Genomic DNA, 17501 nt, shown 5'->3' on the forward strand with positions numbered 1-17501 from the left:
TGATTTCTTGTTCTACTGTTATTCTCCTTTATGTTTCTACAGAGTAGCAAGAGGGATCTTATAAAAATATGACCAGATCACATCCTTGAACACTTCCCTGTTACCCTTACAATCAAATTCAAACTCTTCACCATGACCTCCAAGGCTCCTGTTGAATCTGGCTCTTGTCTGCCTCTTCAGTAACATCATGGACCACTCCTTACCATTCCCTCCATCTGGCTGTGCTTCCTGCAGCTCTTCCAATGGCTGGCTTGTTCTCACCTTTGAAGTCTCAGCTCAAAGGACACTCCCTTGGGCTCTCCCTCATCACCCTAACTAATAGGTCACTTAATATTGTTATTATTATTATTATTATTATTTTTTTTTTTTTGAGATGGAGTCTCGCTCTGTTGCCCAGGCTGGAGTGCAGTGGCGCAATCTCGGCTCACTGCAAGCTCCGCCTCCCGGGTTCACGCCATTCTCCTGCCTCAGCCTCTCCAAGTAGCTGGGACTACAGGTGCCGCCACCACGCCCGGCTAATTTGTTTTTTGTATTTTTAGTAGAGACGGGGTTTCACCGTGGTCTCGATCTCCTGACCTCGTGATCTGCCCGCCTCGGCCTCCCAAAGTGCTGGGATTACAAGCGTGAGCCACCGCGCCCGGCCTTGTTATTATTTTTTAGAGACAAAGTCTCACTATGTCACCCAGGCTTGCCTCAAACTCCTGAGCTCAAGCAATTCTCCCACCTTGGCCTCTCAAAGTTCTAGGATTACAGGCGTGAGCCACTGTGCCTGGCCATGTCACTTATTATTCTTTATTGTCTTCTATATATAAACGATCCCAATCTATAATTATTTGATTTATTGATTGGTTTACTTGCAAGCAATTCTCCCACCTTGGCCTCTCAAAGTTCTAGGATTACAGGCGTGAGCCACTGTGCCTGGCCATGTCACTTATTATTCTTTATTGTCTTCTATATATAAACGATCCCAATCTATAATTATTTGATTTATTGATTGGTTTACTTGCTTAATATCCAACTCCCATACTAGAATATAAATGTTATAGAACAAGAGATTGTCTGTACCATCTACTGTTCTATTCTCATTACCCGACACAAGGCCTGGCATGGAGTGTGCACCTAATAAATGTTTGAATAAATATTGACTGGATCAGGGATTCTTCGGATGGGCCTGTGTGCTCTAAGAGCTGTTATATCCACCAGCAGTTGTGTATTAACCTAGAGAGGGGCTAAGTCCTGTCCTCAGACTGAACCCACGATGGCTTCCTCTCCCTTTGCCCTAGTTTTGCAGAGTATAGAAGAAATGACATAAAATTTCTTTTTTTGCAATTAGTTTGCAAAATAGTAGAGGCTGCTTTTTGCACTCTTACTCATGACTCCTCCTCTGGGAAGCCGCTTTCGCCTGGCAAAAGGGCCCTACATATGTGTTCCCATAGCACTTTGATAAGGTATAATTTATATTCAGTGAAATTCACCTATTTTGGCCGGGCGCGGTGGCTCACGCTTGTAATCCCAGCACTTTGGGAGGCCGAGGCGGGCGGATCATGAGGTCAGGAGATCGAGACCACGGTGAAACCCCATCTCTACTAAAAATACAAAAAATTAGCCGGGCGTGGTGGCGGGGGCCTGTAGTCCCAGCTACTCGGAGAGGCTGAGGCAGGAGAATGGCGTGAACCCGGGAGGCGGAGCTTGCAGTGAGCCGAGATTGCGCCACTGCACTCCAGCCTGGGTGACAAGCGAGACTCCGTCTCAAAAAAAAAAAAAAAAAAAAAGAAAGAAATTCACCTATTTTAAATGCACGGTTTGATGAGTTTTGATAAAGGTAACCACCCCAAAGAGTTTCGTGGTGCCTTGGCTTCTTCTATTTCTTTAATATTGTGATAAAATACACTGAATATAAACTTTACCATCTCAGCCACCTTTAAGTGTACGATTCAGGCTGGGTGTGGTGGCTCACACCTGCAATCCCAGCACTTTGGGAGGCTGAGGGGGAGGATCACTTCAGCCCAGGAGTTTGAAACCAGCCTGGGCAACATAGTGAAACCCTATCTCTATTTTTAAAAAAGTGTACGGTTCAGTGGCATTTTGTACATTCTCACTGTTGTGCTACCATTGCCACCACCCATCCATGGAACTGTTTTCATCTTGCAAAACCAAAACTCTGTGCCCATTAAACAATAACTCCCCATTCCCTCTCCCCACAGCCCCTGGCGACCACCCTTCTATTTTCTATCTGTATTAATTTGACCTTTGGCTTCTTTTAAAAAGTTGTGGTTAAAAAGTCATGAATTACAGTCTTAACCATTTTTAAGTGTATGATTCAGCAGTGTTAAGTAGCAGCTTCTTTTTTTTTTTTTTTTGAAGACAGGGTCTCATTCTGTTACCCTGGAGTGTGGTGGTGTGACCTTGGCTCGCTGAAGCCTCAAAACTCCCAGGCTCAATCGATCCTCCCACCTCAGCTACCCGAGTAGCTGGGACTACAGGCGTGTGCCATCATGCCCAGCTGATTTTTGTATTTTTTGTAGAGATGGGGTTTTGCCACCTTGCCCAGGCTGGTCTTGAACTCCTGGGCTCAAGCAATCCTCCTGCCTCAGCCTCTCAAAGTGCTGAGATTACAGGCATCAGCCACCGTGCCTGGCCTGCAGTTTCTTTTTAAGGTAGTTTTAGGTTTAGTTAGCGATGAATGCAGAAAAGCCCAAATAACAGTCACTTAAATAAGGTTGTCCATGGCTGCCCTGACAGCTCTACCATCACCAAGGACTCAGGCTCCTATCTTGTGCTTTGTCATTTGTAACACACAACTTCCATCTATCTCATAGTACAAAATAGCTGCTCCAGTTCCAGCCATCAACTCCACATTCCAGCTAGCATAAGGTGAAAGTGGGGAGAAAGGCACACTTTCTCTCTTTTAGAGCCCTGCATAGAAATTACACATACTATTTTGTGCTTATATCCCATTGGACAGAACTTAATCACATAGGCCCATCTCACTGCAAGGAACTGGGAAATAGAGTCTTTCTTCTGGATCACACATTTCAGTTCTAGTTTATGGGTCCCATTGCTGAGAAGGAAGAGGATAATGCATGTTGGGGAATCCGCACTGGTGTCTTCCACAGCTTCCCTTCCTCATAGTGCTGATCACTGTACTGAAATTGATCCCTCCCTCTTATTGGACTGTGGACCCCTTCAGTTAGGGGCTTGTGTCTTTTATAGCTTAGCACAGAGCCAGGTGCATTTAGGTGCTTAATGTTTGTTGTAGAAATACATGATTTCAGCCCAATCAGCTTATTTTAAGAATTATTGTTTTTATTATTTTTTTGAGACAAGGTCTCACAGTGTTGCTTAGGCTGGCCTCAAACTTCTGGGCTCAAGGGGGGCCTCCCATCTCAGCTTCTCAAGAAGTTGGGATTACAGGTGCCTGCCACTGCACCAAGCTCTAAGACTTTTTTTTTGGAGACGGAATCTCACTCTGCCACCCAGGCTGGAGTGCAGTGGCATGATCTCGGCCCACGACCTCTGCCTCCTGGGTTCAAGCAATTCTCCTGCCTCAGCCTCCCAAGTAGCTGGGATTACAGGCGTGCACCACCACACCTGGCTAATATTTATTTATTTATTTATTTATTTATTTAGTAGAGACAGGGTTTCTCCATGTTGGCCAGGATGGTCTCAAACTCTTGGTTGGCCCATGAAAGTCCCCACATCTCACGGAGTTCCCCATGCCCTTCCCAAGGAAGCCTCTAGATGTCAGAGATGCAGACATTGTGCATCTCAGTGGACAATCCAATCCAGAAATGGGGGTGCAGAGAGGGGCTTCTGTTGCTCTTGAGTGGGAATTCCATGGCCCTAGGTATGGACTTAGGTGCTGAAGGGGGGACCCAAGAGAGAGGTTAGGACTGGCGAGGGAGTGGATGGGGAGGGGGTTGGGGCATGTGTACAGGAACTAGGGCTGGGGCCAGCCCTCTATAATTACCTGAGTCACCACAGACACTCCACAGCCTCCACAAGGCCTGCTGACTTGACCAGAGAGGGACCTACGGCTGTCGCGGCCTGTGGCTGAAAGTCTGCGGGCTCCCAGCCCTCAGCATGGTCATTCCGGGTAGGTTTATTTTATTTTTTATTTTTTTGAGACAGAGTCTCACTCTGTCTCCCAGGCTGGAGTGCAGTGGTGCAATCTTGGCTCACTGCAACCTCCGCCTCCTGGGTTCAAGTGATTCTCCTGCCTCAGCCTCGTGAGTAGCTGGGATTACAGGCGCAGGCCACCATGCCTGGCTAATTTTTGTATTTTTAGTAGAGATGGGGTTTCGAGGCTAGTCTCGAACTCCTGACCTTAAGCGATCCGCCTCTTCCCAAAGTGCTGGGATTACAGGCATGAGCCACTGCACCCAGCTCTGGGTAGGTTTGTGTTGTGAGGCCTGATGCCCTGTTCTTCTCTTCTCCTTTCCTGAAGTCTATGGCCCTCTGGTGGCCTCTGTGGCTTCTTGAGCTAACCTCACCCACTGTGGGCCTCAGGTTCTGCTCCCCTAAACATGGCTGCAGAGGGCAACACCATCTCCCAGCATCCTTCTAAGAGTGTGGCTGCTAAACTCTTCAGGGACACAGTACTAGAGTGTGACAAAGACCCCACAGGAGGTGTCACACAGATGCGAGGCTTCACACAGTGCCGCTCATTTCCTTCCAGAAATACCTTCATACTCTCTTACTACCCTGAGGGTGAGGCGCCCCACATTTCTCTGGCATTTGATTTCCCTTCCACCACAGCAGCTCTTCTCACCAAGACAGACGCCTTTCCTTGGCACGGCACTTGCAGCCCAAGCAGGGCTGAAGGAGAGGGGCCTGAGTCTCAGGGGTGTTCCTCCCTTTGGAGAGCTCTGGGCTGGCAGCATCTTGCTAAGGGGTCGTCAGCCTCTCAGTCTGGGACACAGGCAGCTCCTCCTCCTCTCTTTGTGCATGGTAACTACAGGGGTGGAAGGCAAGGCAGAGAGGTTGACGGGAGGTAGCAAGAGTGGGAGCCGGTGGCATAATTTAGATCTGAGGCCTTTAAGAAAAATGCTCAGAAACAATCATCCTACCCACTGCTAAATATCAGATGAGTCAGCCTCTGGGCAGCTGTCACCTTCCTCCCCCAAATTCCCTGGCAAAGCAGGGAGACTGGCTTGGGACTGCCTCTAACTCTCACAGCAATTGGAACCCACAGCTACCCTGCGGTCCCCCTCTCACCCCCAATCCCAGGATGCTCGCTTCCATTTTACTCTACTTTTAGGGAAGGAGCCAGGGATGGGGCTCAGTGTTCCCTCCCTACTCCCAAAGGGACAGTATTTGTCCCCAGTCCTTTCTCCTGCTGATGCTTTTGGATTTAGGAAGTGATGCCTTGAGGGCATGGGCGTCTCCCACCCTTCCTGCTCACCCTCGCAATAGTGGATGTGCCTGGAGGGGACATTTCTGTAGGACTACCAGAGCTGAGAAGAAAAGGCAGACTGCATAGCTTAGCGCAGATTCACGCAAAGCCACTTGTGCATTCCAGAGCCAGGGCCACGTGGTTCGGCCCATGTGTTGGCAGTAAGCATGTCGTTCCAGCCAGGTGAGTCAGCAGACATGGGATGTTCGTTTATTTGGGCAAATGTGTCTCGTTAGGGTCATTCTGAAAAGAAGCCCAGTGTGCAGTCATTAGCCCCTGGGGCAGTGTCGCTACTAAGTGGTTGGGGAGAAGTCAGGGAACAGGAAGAGGTGGCATCCCCCAGCCTCACCTGTGGAGACCCCAGCGAAGCGGGGCAGGCAGGCACCGCTGGAGGAGCGAAGGCCAGGTGGACACGAGGACAGATTCCAGAGGCTTGGTTTTATTGTGCAGTTTTCTTTTTCCTCAATGAGATGCCATAAGCTGTGGTGGCACTATACACAGTCACAGAACAGGAAGAACCACCGGGTGGGGGCTGGGGGTTGGGAAAAGCCATTTCCCGAGGTGTCCGGCTCCTGGGTCTCACTCCATGGCCTGCCTCAGGTCCCGCAGAGGTCCCTGAGAAGGCAGGCCTGCGGGGCAGGGGGCTGTCTGAGGGGCTCAGGCACCAGCCAGCAGGGGCTGGCACTGATGGGCGAGGGGAGGAAGTGCCTCCCTTAGAAACTTGGGCCAAACCCTGTGCAGCTCTGGGACTCCACCCCACCTGACTTGGAGGCTGTGGGTCAGAGCTCTGGAAGCTCTTGGGAGCTTGGGACAGCCTGAGAGGGTCTTGTCCTCCTCTGTAGCCCTCTCCACTGTGGGTGGAGGCAGGGAGGGGCAGCAGGGCTATGCTTTTAGCTTCCTTAGGCAGGGAGGGATAATGAACCCTCATCCTTTACCTCCTCCTCCAACCCTCCACTAGCACTGCTTTCCTGGTCAAACCTGCATCTTCACCGGGTCATGCCCCAAGGCCTCTGGGGTACTTCCACAGTGGTAAGGAGGGCTGCCCTTTTTTTTTTTTTTTTTCGGTTGTGGCTGAGAATGCTGGAGATGCTCAGTTCTCTCCCTCACAAGGTAGGCCACAAATTCTTGGTGGTGCCCTCACATATGGGGTCTTCAGGCACCAGCCATGCCTGCCGAGGAGTGCTCTCAGGACAGACCCTGTCCGTGCTAGGCCCAGGCACAGCCCAACCACTCCTCATCCAAGTCTCTCCCAGGTCTCTGGTCCCGATGGGCAAGGATGACCCCTCCAGTGGATGGTACCCCACCATCCCACTACCCCTCACATGCTCTCACTCTCCATCAGGTCCCCAATCCTGGCTTCCCTCTTCACGAACTCTCAAAGGAAAGGAAGGATAAAACCTAAATAAACCAGACAGAAGCAGCTCTGGAACAAAGAGTACAAAAAGACAGCCAGAGGTGTGCGGAGAGGGTGAGGTGGCCGCGCGGACGTGGATAGATAATCACATGCAGCACTGAAACTCCTGATGAGGGGTGGGGTCCCCACTTCTCCTCAAGGTTTGAGGGATTGGGGGGAGGGGGTCAGCTGACTCAGAGAAGTAGGATCTCTGCACTGGAACTTGAGGCTTCCTGTCTCCTCCATGGGCCCCACCAGTCACAGGGACATGAAATCCGTGGCCTGGAGGAGGGAGAGGGAGAGCAGGAGCAGCAGCAGCCACGAGGTGTTCTGAGCCAGCAGGCTGATGCCCTCACACTTGACCAGTTTGTCTGCAGAAAGAGAAGGGGGCCGGGGGCAGGGTAGGAAGGAAGACGGATCAGGACTCAGGCAGACACAGGCCCAAAGCAAGGGTGTACTCCCTTTGGGAGATGGGTACTGCAACGTCTTAGCTGGGACCAGGAGCAGCCGGGTCTCACAGAACCAGCCATCTTTCCCATTTGCAGTTTACTGATCTCTTGCACACATATCTTATGAAAACCTTACTAAACATCATCACAAGAGAACTGGCTGAGGGACGTGGTGTCATCCCTGTTTTCCCAGTGGGGAGAAGGAAGATTAGGGAGGCGAAGGGCCTTGCCCACAGTTCTGGTGGAAGCATCTACCACACTACTCTGCCTGTCTGACTGGCCCTGAGCTCTTCACCCCATTCACACTGAAGGCAATGGTTCCCCAGTTGACCAGGCAGCAGATGGGAGAGGGTGAGAGCATTATGGGGCTATTCTCCTCTCCAGCCCAGCCAAGGGAACTGCCTGCTGTCCCCGAGCCTGGCTCTCCCAGCTCACTTGACCTCGTTAGGGGCTTGCCTCACCTCTGAGCACAGTGACGTTCTGGGAGGAGATGGGTGGGGAATGGCCAGAGTGGTGGAGTGCGCACGTGTAGGTCCCCTCGTCCTTGCTAGTGAAGGCTGATAAGTAGAGGACCTTCATGTTGTATTTGCTGGTGAAGTTGGTTCGGGAGCGGTATGTGTGCTCAGGCACCCCCACAGTGCCAAAGAGCACGTGCTTCTTTGTCTCACGGGTCAGGCTGAACTCGTACTGGATGGGTGAGCTGGTGGTATTCTCATGGCGGCAGTCCAGACGAAGGCTCTGGTCCACTAGGCAGGCCGTTAGGCTGGTCACCTTCTGCCCTCGGGAGACCTGCAAGACTGGCACCAGCAGTGCCTCCTTCAAATTGGAGGGGCCTACGGTGCAGGGGCCTCCCACCCACCTGAAGTGGAGAGGTGGGCCTGGCTAGGGAGGGGACCTGGGTCTGCTCTCTGAGTGCCTTTCCCCACCCCAGGGATCCCACTTCTTCTTTGCAGACCCCAGCCTCCCTCCCCAGTCTGCTTGAGCCTTGGATCCTATCAATGTGTTTCAAGGACAGGAGATCTTGGGGAGTTGATGCAGGTTCCGGGTTCTTGGTTGGGGATTCTAGTTCAATAGTGCGAGGGAGGGCTCAGCAAACTGTGTTTCCAAAAACCACCTCAGGCCATCAGAATATCAGCGAGGTGGATTGGCTGACTTCGGGATGAAAAAGAGCCCTCTCTTCGTCACCTGCGCTTTTCTGAGACTGTGAGGGAGAAGCTGCTTCTCTGGAGGGAAGGAAGCCAGGGTGCCTGGAGCCCCAGTCCTGCCCTGTGCCGGGTACCTGTTAGCAGGAGAGCGATGCTGATGGCCGGGTTCATGGTTCTGGGATCTCAGTCCTGGATCTGGGGTGGGAACAGGATGGGAATCAGCCAAGCTGTGCCACACTTACCGCCAGGGCTGGGAGTCCCTGGGAACATGACATAATGGCTATGGCAGACATCTAAGTCCCTCTCTCCATTCCCCCTCTCATCCCTACTTCTCATTGAACGTGATACTGCCACTGGCTGTTTCCTGCTCAGGGAAAGCAAGGAAGGAGGGAGAACAAGCCCAGTCATGGTGTGTTTCTGCGCTTGGCCATGGAGCACTTACTTGCTGGGTGACTTTAAGTGACTTTACCACTCTTTCTTCTCTTCTTACATTAACATAGTGTATGGTAATGTAAGACCTATGAGGGCTGAGGCTTCATATTTGAAAAAAAATTTAATCGTGGTAAAATACAAAAAGCGTAATAATTACTATTTTAACCATTTAAATTCAGTACTTAAATTCAGCATATTCAGCAGTGCTGAATACATTCACGTTGCTGTGCAGCCCATCTCGGGAACTCTTTTTGTCTTTCAAAGTAAAACTCTGTATCTGTTAAACAAAGACTCCCCATTTAGGGACTTCCCATTTCCTGTTCAGAAGAAAATCCCCAATGCTCAAAACAGTTTCCATTTGCAGATTACTGGCATATAGCATACACTCCAAAGATATTTATTGTGAATGAATGAATGAATCTCTCTGAATCTTACATACCCACCGGCTTATGATGGGGGTTAAGAAAAACAACCAACATCTGGCGATGACTGCTTCATATACGTGAGACACAAATCCCTAAGTCATTCGCCATCCCCAGTGGATGGCTAGAGACCATTCACGGTAGCTAAGGATGCTCCCAGATAGGGAGCATCTATTCCTATCTGGATAGGGCACAAGCTAATCGTCGTGTTTCTGGAGGAGAGAAAGCCATATGATCTCCGATTGTATGTGAGCCAAGGATGCTTCCCAATGTCCAGCTCTCTGGAGTTCCTGGGACTGCAGTTTTCCAGCCCAGTTTCAATAGCCACCCTGGATAGGCTGTCTGCCTGGTCTTTTTTTTTTTTTTTTTGCAGCCTCGGCTGAACCAACCCTTGGCAAGGCGACGCGGAGCCGGTAGCCTAGCCTATCCGCAGAGCAGCGCTCGCCCAGGAGAGGCCACAGAAGGGGCGTGCACCCGCGAGCGCAGGGCACGCCACTAGACAAGTTCAGGGTCCCTGGTGCTCAGCCCCTTGACGGGTGAGGCTAGGATCCCGCGGCGGCTGCAGCTACAATCAATGCTCTCTCTGTCCCGGGGTGGAGCTCCTGCCCTGAGCCAGATCCAGGAGGAAGGGGGGTCGGCATCTGGCTTTTGATTCGAGGACTCTTGTTTGAGATGTTGTGCGGGCTTGGGATCTAGGAGGGGAAGGGGGAGCAGTGGCCAGAGCAAGAAAGGGAAGAAAAGGGTCTGGGGCTGGAGAGGGTAGAAGAGCCAGAGGAGGGGTGGAGAGCGGCTGGGGAGGTGCAGTCTGTATTCATTTCCTCTGATCTGTGTCCTCAGGCGGCTCCAGCCCGAGAAGGTCTGCTCTTCCTCTCAAGCCCCCGGCGGGCCTCACCCTTATTCCATTTCCGTATTCCAATCCTCTCCTTTCCCAAATGAGTCCCCCTTCCCCTTCTCTCATCCTTTTCCAGTTCTCCCCTCCCCCGTCCGCCCACCTTCCACCCAGTCCCCGCCTGCGGCACTGCGGCTTCCTTCTCCTCCGGTGCCCCGCACCCAGCCCGCCGGAGGTCACCCGGCAGATTCCCTCCAGCTCGCCATCCTCCGTCCTCTCCCCGCAGTTTCATCCGTCCTCCTCCCCGCCTCTGCAAGCTGGGTTTGGGGACGTCTGGGTGGAACGTAGACCCACAGGCTATCCTTGGTGCCCTTCCTCCCTGTTCTCCAGCGCCCCAGCCCCAGACACCAGTCCCCCAGCGGGCGAAAGCCCGGGAGCTCCTTCCCCGAAAGACATCGGGGTGCCACGCGGCCCCTGCCCTGCAGTAGCATCCCACTCCCGCCCCTGCCTGGAAAGCAGGCCCCTCCCTAAGCTCTGCGCCCTCCTTCCCTGGGCGCCCTCGGACCGTGGCCCGAAGCCTAGTGTTGGGAAGGCTTGCGTGGGCGCCTCACGGCAGCCCTCGAACCCCAGGTCCCGCCGGCTCCAGTTCCCACCTGGACTGGGGTCTTCCGCTGCCGCAGCCTCCTCCAGACGCGCCGCCGCCTCCGGTTGCTGCACCCAGCTCGGAGTCCGCAGTTTTCACCGGGGATGGAGGAGAGGGGGAGCGGGGAGCCGGGGGCTCAGCCAATCAGAGGCGGAGATTGGGGGAGAAAGGATGGCAGGGTGGGGTGGGGGGTGGGGAAGGAAGAGAAGGCGGTCCTGCATTGGTGTGAGAGTGACAGGTTGCGGTGGAAGGGGACCCCTCACCCTGTGGCTGGCACGCCTGGCCAGGGACGGGAGTTTTCGGGACCCCGAGGATCAGGGTGCGGCAGCCCAAAGAACATTATACTCCTCCCTGAGCCCCGCAATGGTTGTTCCCCTTTTAAGGCTTTAACCCTTTCTTCTGACCTATTCTTCAGAAGTCTGTGGGAAAACCAAAGTGTAAGAGGTGCAGGATGCAGGCCGGGAGCGTCCACGCCTCCGCATTTCCTTTTCAGCTGGAGCCCACCTCCTCCGGAGCCTCCAGTGAGAAGTTTTGGAATATTCCAGTCTTTCTGAAAGGAAGCTGGATGGGTATTTTTCTTTTTTTTTTTTTTTTTTTCACTTTTTCGTTTCAAATTCTTTTTTTTTTTTTAGGTTTTTTTTTATTAATTTTTTTTGCACACATAAACAATAAACATTTTCTAAAAATACATACAAACAAAAAGATGCGTATCAAACATATTAGGAAGGTTGCACATGGGAAGTCGGGGAATAAAAATGGGGGGTGGGAGTTAAAATAAATGAGAGAGGGACTTTATATGGATCAGTGATAATAACTCAATCCTCTATTTGACAAAGAAGAGGGAGAAGGAAGAGGAAGAAAAAGAAAGTGGGATAAAGGATCAGAAAGGGAGGAAAATAGAAAAAATTAGAGTATGACTCCAGGGTAGACCGGTTTTGTTGTCACTGAGTTGGTTGGTTGTTTGGTTTGTCTGCTGTATTTTTCATGCTTCGCCAAGTTGGCCAGACTGGTCTCGAACTCCTAGCCCGAAGTGATCAACCCGCCTCGCCCCCCAGAGTGCCGGGACCACAGGCGTGAGCCACCACGTCCAGCCCCCACATTGCCCCTGGCCTCCGTGGTAGACCTCCCAGACGGGGCGGCCAGGCAGAGACGCTCCTCACTTCTTCCCAGACGATAGGTGGCCGGGCAGAGGCGCTCCTCACTTCCCAGACGATGGGTGGCCGGCAGAGGTGCTCCTCACTTCTTCCCAGACGAGGAGGCCGGGCAGAGGCGCTCCTCACTTCCCAGATGGGGCGGCCGGGCAGAGGCGCTCCTCACCTCCCAGACGATAGGTGGCCGGGCAGAGGCGATCCTCACTTCCCAGACGATGGGTGGCCGGGCAGAGGCGCTCCTCACTTCCCAGACGATGGGTGCTGGATGGGTATTTTTCAATGTTGGAACAGCCCTTCGGAAGTAAGGCAGGTCCTGGACCCACCCTGTCCGTCCCTGGTCCCTAGCCCCATTTCACCCCCTCATCTATTCCAGAGCACCCAGCCCTCATCTATTCCAGAGCACCCAGCCCTTCAGGGGGGGCTGCAGGCGCTTTTTGCTCTGGGCATTAACGTCTCCTTCTGCCCCTGGGCTGGCACCTTCTGGTCCAGACAGCTGGAAGGTTCTTCTGGCTTTCCTGAGTACAGTCTGTTTGTTTGGTCTTCAGACCAGGAAGGGAGTGTTGCCTTTTAGCAGGCACTGTGCTGGGCACATTACATTCATGGCGACCTTTAACCCATGGGCGCCTGCTGGGTTCATCCCATCTCAATCCTCACCTCCTGTCTTGGCTGGTAAGTGGGAGAGCTGGAGAACTGACCTGGGCTATGGACCCCAGCTCTCAAGGGTGAGCCATTCCTCTCGCTCATCCCTGCCCAGTGGGAGAGGAGAGAGAGGAACTCTGGGAAAGAGGAGACAGCACAGAAAGGAACTGAGTCGAGGCCAGCTCCTGATCACCTGGGGCACTCCCAATAACCCACCGATTGGATGTCACCAGAAGCCCTAGGCTCATTTTTAGAGACGGTGCTGATGACTTGTCTCTCACTCACAAGTGTGGTTAATTTTTTTGAACTAACGTTTATTTGATTGATTTGTATCCTGCCGGCCTCTTTATGAATTCTGGTCGCGACATTCTGTGGGCTGGCCCTGCCTCCCCAGTGTCTGCCTGCCCGTTCTCCTATTTCTTCATGGAAGTCAGCCCTGGCACCTTCCCTGCAGTTTCTGATACTGCAGTGGCACTGTTGGAAGCCACTGTTGGAAGCTTGCAAGTGGGAGGAGATTCGCTTGGTTTCCCAGCATTTAGGGTGATGGAACGTTCTAACTGGAATGAGCCTTGCAGATGGTGAAGTCCAAAGGAGCTATTCACTTTGGTAAACCGCAGAGGCTTCTAGGGCATTTTATGAAAAATGCAGCTGGCCTTGCCCACCTAGGACCTCCTTAACCTAGTACTAGAGCCAGCTGAGTCTGCACTTTTCTGACGCTCCCCAGGATCTGGTAAGACTGTCCCTCTTCATAGGTGAGCTAACCTGGCTTCTTGTTTGTAGGGTACTTTTTAAGGCCATGAATGTCCTGGGCCCTGGCTGCTGACTTCCCTCCTCCCTCCAACTCCATCCCAGCCATCTTCCCATTCATCTACCTGATGCATTCCAGACATGCTGGCTCTGGCTTCTGTCTGTCTCTTCATGGCAGCGTGCTCCTTCCTGCTTAACAGCTTTCTGATTCTGAGTCTAGGGATCTTAACTGCAGAAGGCATCTGGGCTCTGCTGGCTGAGACCCTGGATGCTCCGTTTCTCACTCTTTGGCCCTGTCTCTGAGTGTTGCTGGGTGGAAGGCCTAGCAGTGCTATTTTGATAAGGTTATGAGGACCTGGCCTAATTTCTGGGTCCCCAAGCACCTTGCTTTTAGGAAGGGGAGGGGAGTATAGACTGTAGAAGGTGTGGCAATTCTGTGTCTGCCAAGCAAGATCTCTGATTGGATGGAATTAATGGCTCAGATGAGACATCTGAGGTCAGGGGATAGAGCACAAGGTGGTGGAGGGAGGAGATTTTAAAACTCCATTTACTGTGGACAGGATCGGAGTGCTGAAAGCAGCAAGGCTTTAGAGGAATCCAGCTAAGGCAAGACTTCCTGCCAGAAGACTGTGGCTGCCCTGTTGGTCTCTTAGATCTCTCTTTTCCCACCATCTCCTGTTGTCCCACCCAGAAACACATGGGGATAAAAACTCTTCTAAAAACACACAGTCCTTTAGCATGACCTAGGGACTGCCAGCCATTCACTCGTTTCATCAGATTGTCTTTGTAGAATCACAGCGGTGACTACAGCGGTTCCATCTTTTAAATTTTATTTTATTTTATTTTATTTTTGAGACAGGGTCTCACTCTGTTGCCCAGGCTAGAGTGCAGTGGTGCAATCACTGCTCACTGAAGCCTTGACCTCCTGGGCTCAAGCAGTCCTCCTACCTCAGCCTCCCGAGTAGCTGGGACAATAGGCACTTGACACTATGCCCAGCTAATTAAATTTTTTTTTTTTTGTAGAGATGGGATCTCACCATGTTGCCCAGGCTGATCTTGAACTCCTGGGCTCAAGTAATCCTCCCGCCTGGCCTCTCAAAATGCTGAGATTACAGGCGGGAGCCACTGCACCTGGCTTGCCCCACCATTTTATAGCTGGGACTTGAGGCCCGAGAAAGGTAATGATTTGTCAAGGACAGACAAATATTTTGAAGCATGGTCTGGACTATTAGATCTTAGGTCTCCTGACTCCGTGTTCCCGCTGTGCTCTCCAGTGCTCCCAGCACAGACCCTCAGATCTCTGCTAGACTCATTTCCCTGGTTCATAGTGAAATAAGTAAAACGAGGACAGTCTGAGGTACTCCGAACATAGCTGTCAGGTTATCACCTTGTTTTGATTTTATGTTCTTCACCCTATTGATGAGGGAGAGATTCCCACCCCCTAAAGTTAGGGGGATCACGACATGACCTCAACACTGGACGAATGAGAGCAATAGCAGTTTATTAGTCACATATGCTCGTACCCGGGAGGATAACACTGCATGCCATGAACTGCTACATGGGAGTTGCACTCAGAAACAGGGATTACCAGGAGCTGTGGGAGGCAGGCTTTGTAATGTCAAAATGGTGGAATGCCCCCGTTTCCTGTAAGAGAATGTGATTGGCTGTTTGTGTAATTCTGTGGGCTGGCAGGATGCTGAAGCCCACTACTCAGGGATAAGCAGAAATTGTGCCTGGCCCCCACAATAAAGAGGGTGGTTTGGCTGGGGGACCTCATCAGCAAAGTAGGGAGGGGTTCTTGTAATTAGGCCATTTGAGGTCTCCCTGATATCAAGGCAACCATAACATTGAGATCTAATCTTTGACTAATTGAGACTATACACCTGCCTTTCCTATACTTTCATTCTAAGGTTATACCTTTCCACTTTTCTGAAGAGGTGGTGGTATTGATATGTGTGTATGTGTGTTTTTAATGTCCTACTTTATATAAAAAAAAAGAAAATTGGCAACTTTCTGTTAACCCTCACACTTCTTTGGAAATGTGACTAAGTCTATGAAATTAAAAAATCTTGGAACCGCTGCTCTACACTCTGCTACCTTTCCTAACCTGTAGTCGAGGTCAACTTCCTGAGCGAGGTCAGCTCCCTGAAGAATTGCATGTTTGGTTGGAGAATGTGACAAATACAAAGTAAACATTATTTCTTGGAATGCAGGGCAGATGTTGAGAGAAAGCACCAATGGAGATAATTTAATCTTTGATGGTTATTTTAAAAAGTTTATTCATAGATGGTTTAATTGATCAAATAATTAAGACATTATTGGTACCAATAATGTTCCAAGGCACGGGGCTAGATGCTAGGTATACAAAGATCAATAGAACACAATCTCAAAGGCTTGTTCCAATGGAGGAAACAGAAATGATACATAGATAATTAGAAAAAAGAGGGTAGACACAGAGGTAGAGACGTGTAAAGGGTACTGTGGGAGTCCAGAGGAGGGACAGGTGATGACCCAGTCTGTCAGAGAGGGCTTCTTGGAGGCCAGGCATGAACTGAGCTTTTAAAGATAAATGGGAGTTGCCCAGGTATTGTAGACTGTCACATCAATGGCCTCCAGTGAGTCATGCCCCCTCGGTGTCCATGCTTTTGTGTGATCCCTTCCGCACTGATTCTGGGCTTGGCCATGTGCCTTGCTTTGGCCAATGGGCCATCGGCAAATGTGATGAAAGCAGAAGATTGTGAAATGTTTGCACGTTGGAGCTTGCTTTTTTGGAGTTCAGTTGCCACTTGAGGAAGTCTGAACTATCTCAGTTTACATCAATCACCATTTGGGATCTGCCAGCCCCCAGTTGACCTGCCACGGGACCACACAGGCATGTGTAATTCCAAGTGATGCCACACAGAAGAAAAATGAGCCACCCAGATAAGGCTACTGTGGTGATTCTGAAATGTGGACACAAATTCTTTGACATTCCTTCATCAAGAGGTGACATCTAGGCCAGGCGCGGTGGCTCATGCCTATAATCCCAGCACTTTGGGAGGCCGAGGCAGGTGGATCATGAGGTCAGGAGATCGAGACCATCCTGGTTAACACAGTGAAACCCCGTCTCTACTACAAATACAAAAAATTAGCCAGGCGTGATGGTGGGCGCCTGTAGTCCCAGCTACTCTGGAGGCTGAGGCAGGAGAATGGTGTGAACCTGGGAGGCAGAGGTTGCAGTGAGCTGAGATGGCAGCCACTGCACTCCAGCCTGGGTGACACAGCGAGACTCCGTCTCAAAAAAAAAAAAAAAAAAAAAAAGGTGACATCTATGTCCCCTTGTCTTAAATCTCAATGGGCTTGTGACTGCTTCAGCTAATAGAGTAGGACAGATGTGATGCTAAGAGACTTCTGTGCTGAGGCCTTAGAAGGCCACATAGCTTCTATCCTTTTTGCCAGAACACTCTTAGAGCCAACATGGAAAACGTCTGGCTATCCACCTGCAGCCACCACGCCTGGCTCCAGGCAATTTCAAGTAAGGAGAGACTCTGGCGGCTGGAACAAGGGTGACTCAGGTAATGGTGAAACAATTGGCAAAAACAAAATTTCTCATGGTAACTTAGACAACAGAAGAAGTACTTAATGAATTTGTAGATTTGGCTAAAGGGATCTGGAGACAGAATGCTCAAAGTGTCATTTGGGTGCTTCTAGTTGGCATGATAAATTATTAGAAGAGAGCTGAGCTACAAAAGGACCTGCTCAGTTTGTTAGGTGGAAAAGAAAACCAGCTCTCATTGCCAGTCTCAGTATCAGGCAATGGGCTCTCAAAATTAGAACTGGCCTAAAGGTAAAGATTAAATCAAGGGTATGATTTTACAACCTTTGTTAAGAAGGTCATGAGACCTTCTTGACGAGACAGAAGGGTTTCTAAGAATGTTAAGGACATTGTCCTTGCCAGGCACAGTGGCTCATGCCTGTAATCTCAGCACTTTGAGAGGCCGAGGCAGGAAGATAACTTGAACCCAGGAGTTTGAGATCAGCCTGGGCAACATGAGACCTCATCTTTACAAAACATAAAAAACTAGCTGGGTGTGGTGTCACGTGCCTGTGGTCCCAGATACTTGGGAGGCTGAGGTGGGAGGATCTCTTGAGCCTGAGAGGTTGAGGCTTCAGTGAGTCACCCCAGCCTGGGCAACAGAGCAAGGCCCAGTCTAAAAAAAAAAAAAAAATGCATTGTCCTATAGCTGAAATGGAGTCTTTTTGAAATTAATTATGTA

The 17501-nt window shown here is 50.9% G+C and overlaps 1 protein-coding gene and 1 pseudogene across 2 annotated transcripts; one reads left to right on the forward strand and one right to left on the reverse strand.

The window, feature by feature from the left end:
* LOC129478580 (uncharacterized) overlaps nt 1-17501 on the forward strand; it is a 142159-nt pseudogene that overhangs the window by 30746 nt on the left and 93912 nt on the right.
* THY1 (Thy-1 cell surface antigen) lies at nt 5815-10833 on the reverse strand. Of its 2 annotated transcripts, none has more exons than XM_055273481.2 (4): nt 10719-10833; nt 8517-8577; nt 7699-7983; nt 5815-7159 (listed from the first exon to the last, which is right to left on the reverse strand). In XM_055273481.2, the coding sequence occupies exons 2-4, from the start codon at nt 8551-8553 to the stop codon at nt 7047-7049; spliced, it is 435 nt and encodes a 144-aa protein (XP_055129456.1). In that variant the 5' UTR covers nt 8554-8577; nt 10719-10833; the 3' UTR covers nt 5815-7046. The 2 variants fall into 2 exon arrangements, with proteins under 2 accessions (XP_055129456.1, XP_055129455.1); XM_055273480.2 differs by having other exon boundaries at nt 7699-8034; nt 10719-10827.

This window comes from Symphalangus syndactylus, chromosome 3, assembly GCF_028878055.3.
Source record: "Symphalangus syndactylus isolate Jambi chromosome 3, NHGRI_mSymSyn1-v2.1_pri, whole genome shotgun sequence".
Taxonomy (NCBI): Eukaryota; Metazoa; Chordata; class Mammalia; order Primates; family Hylobatidae; genus Symphalangus; species Symphalangus syndactylus.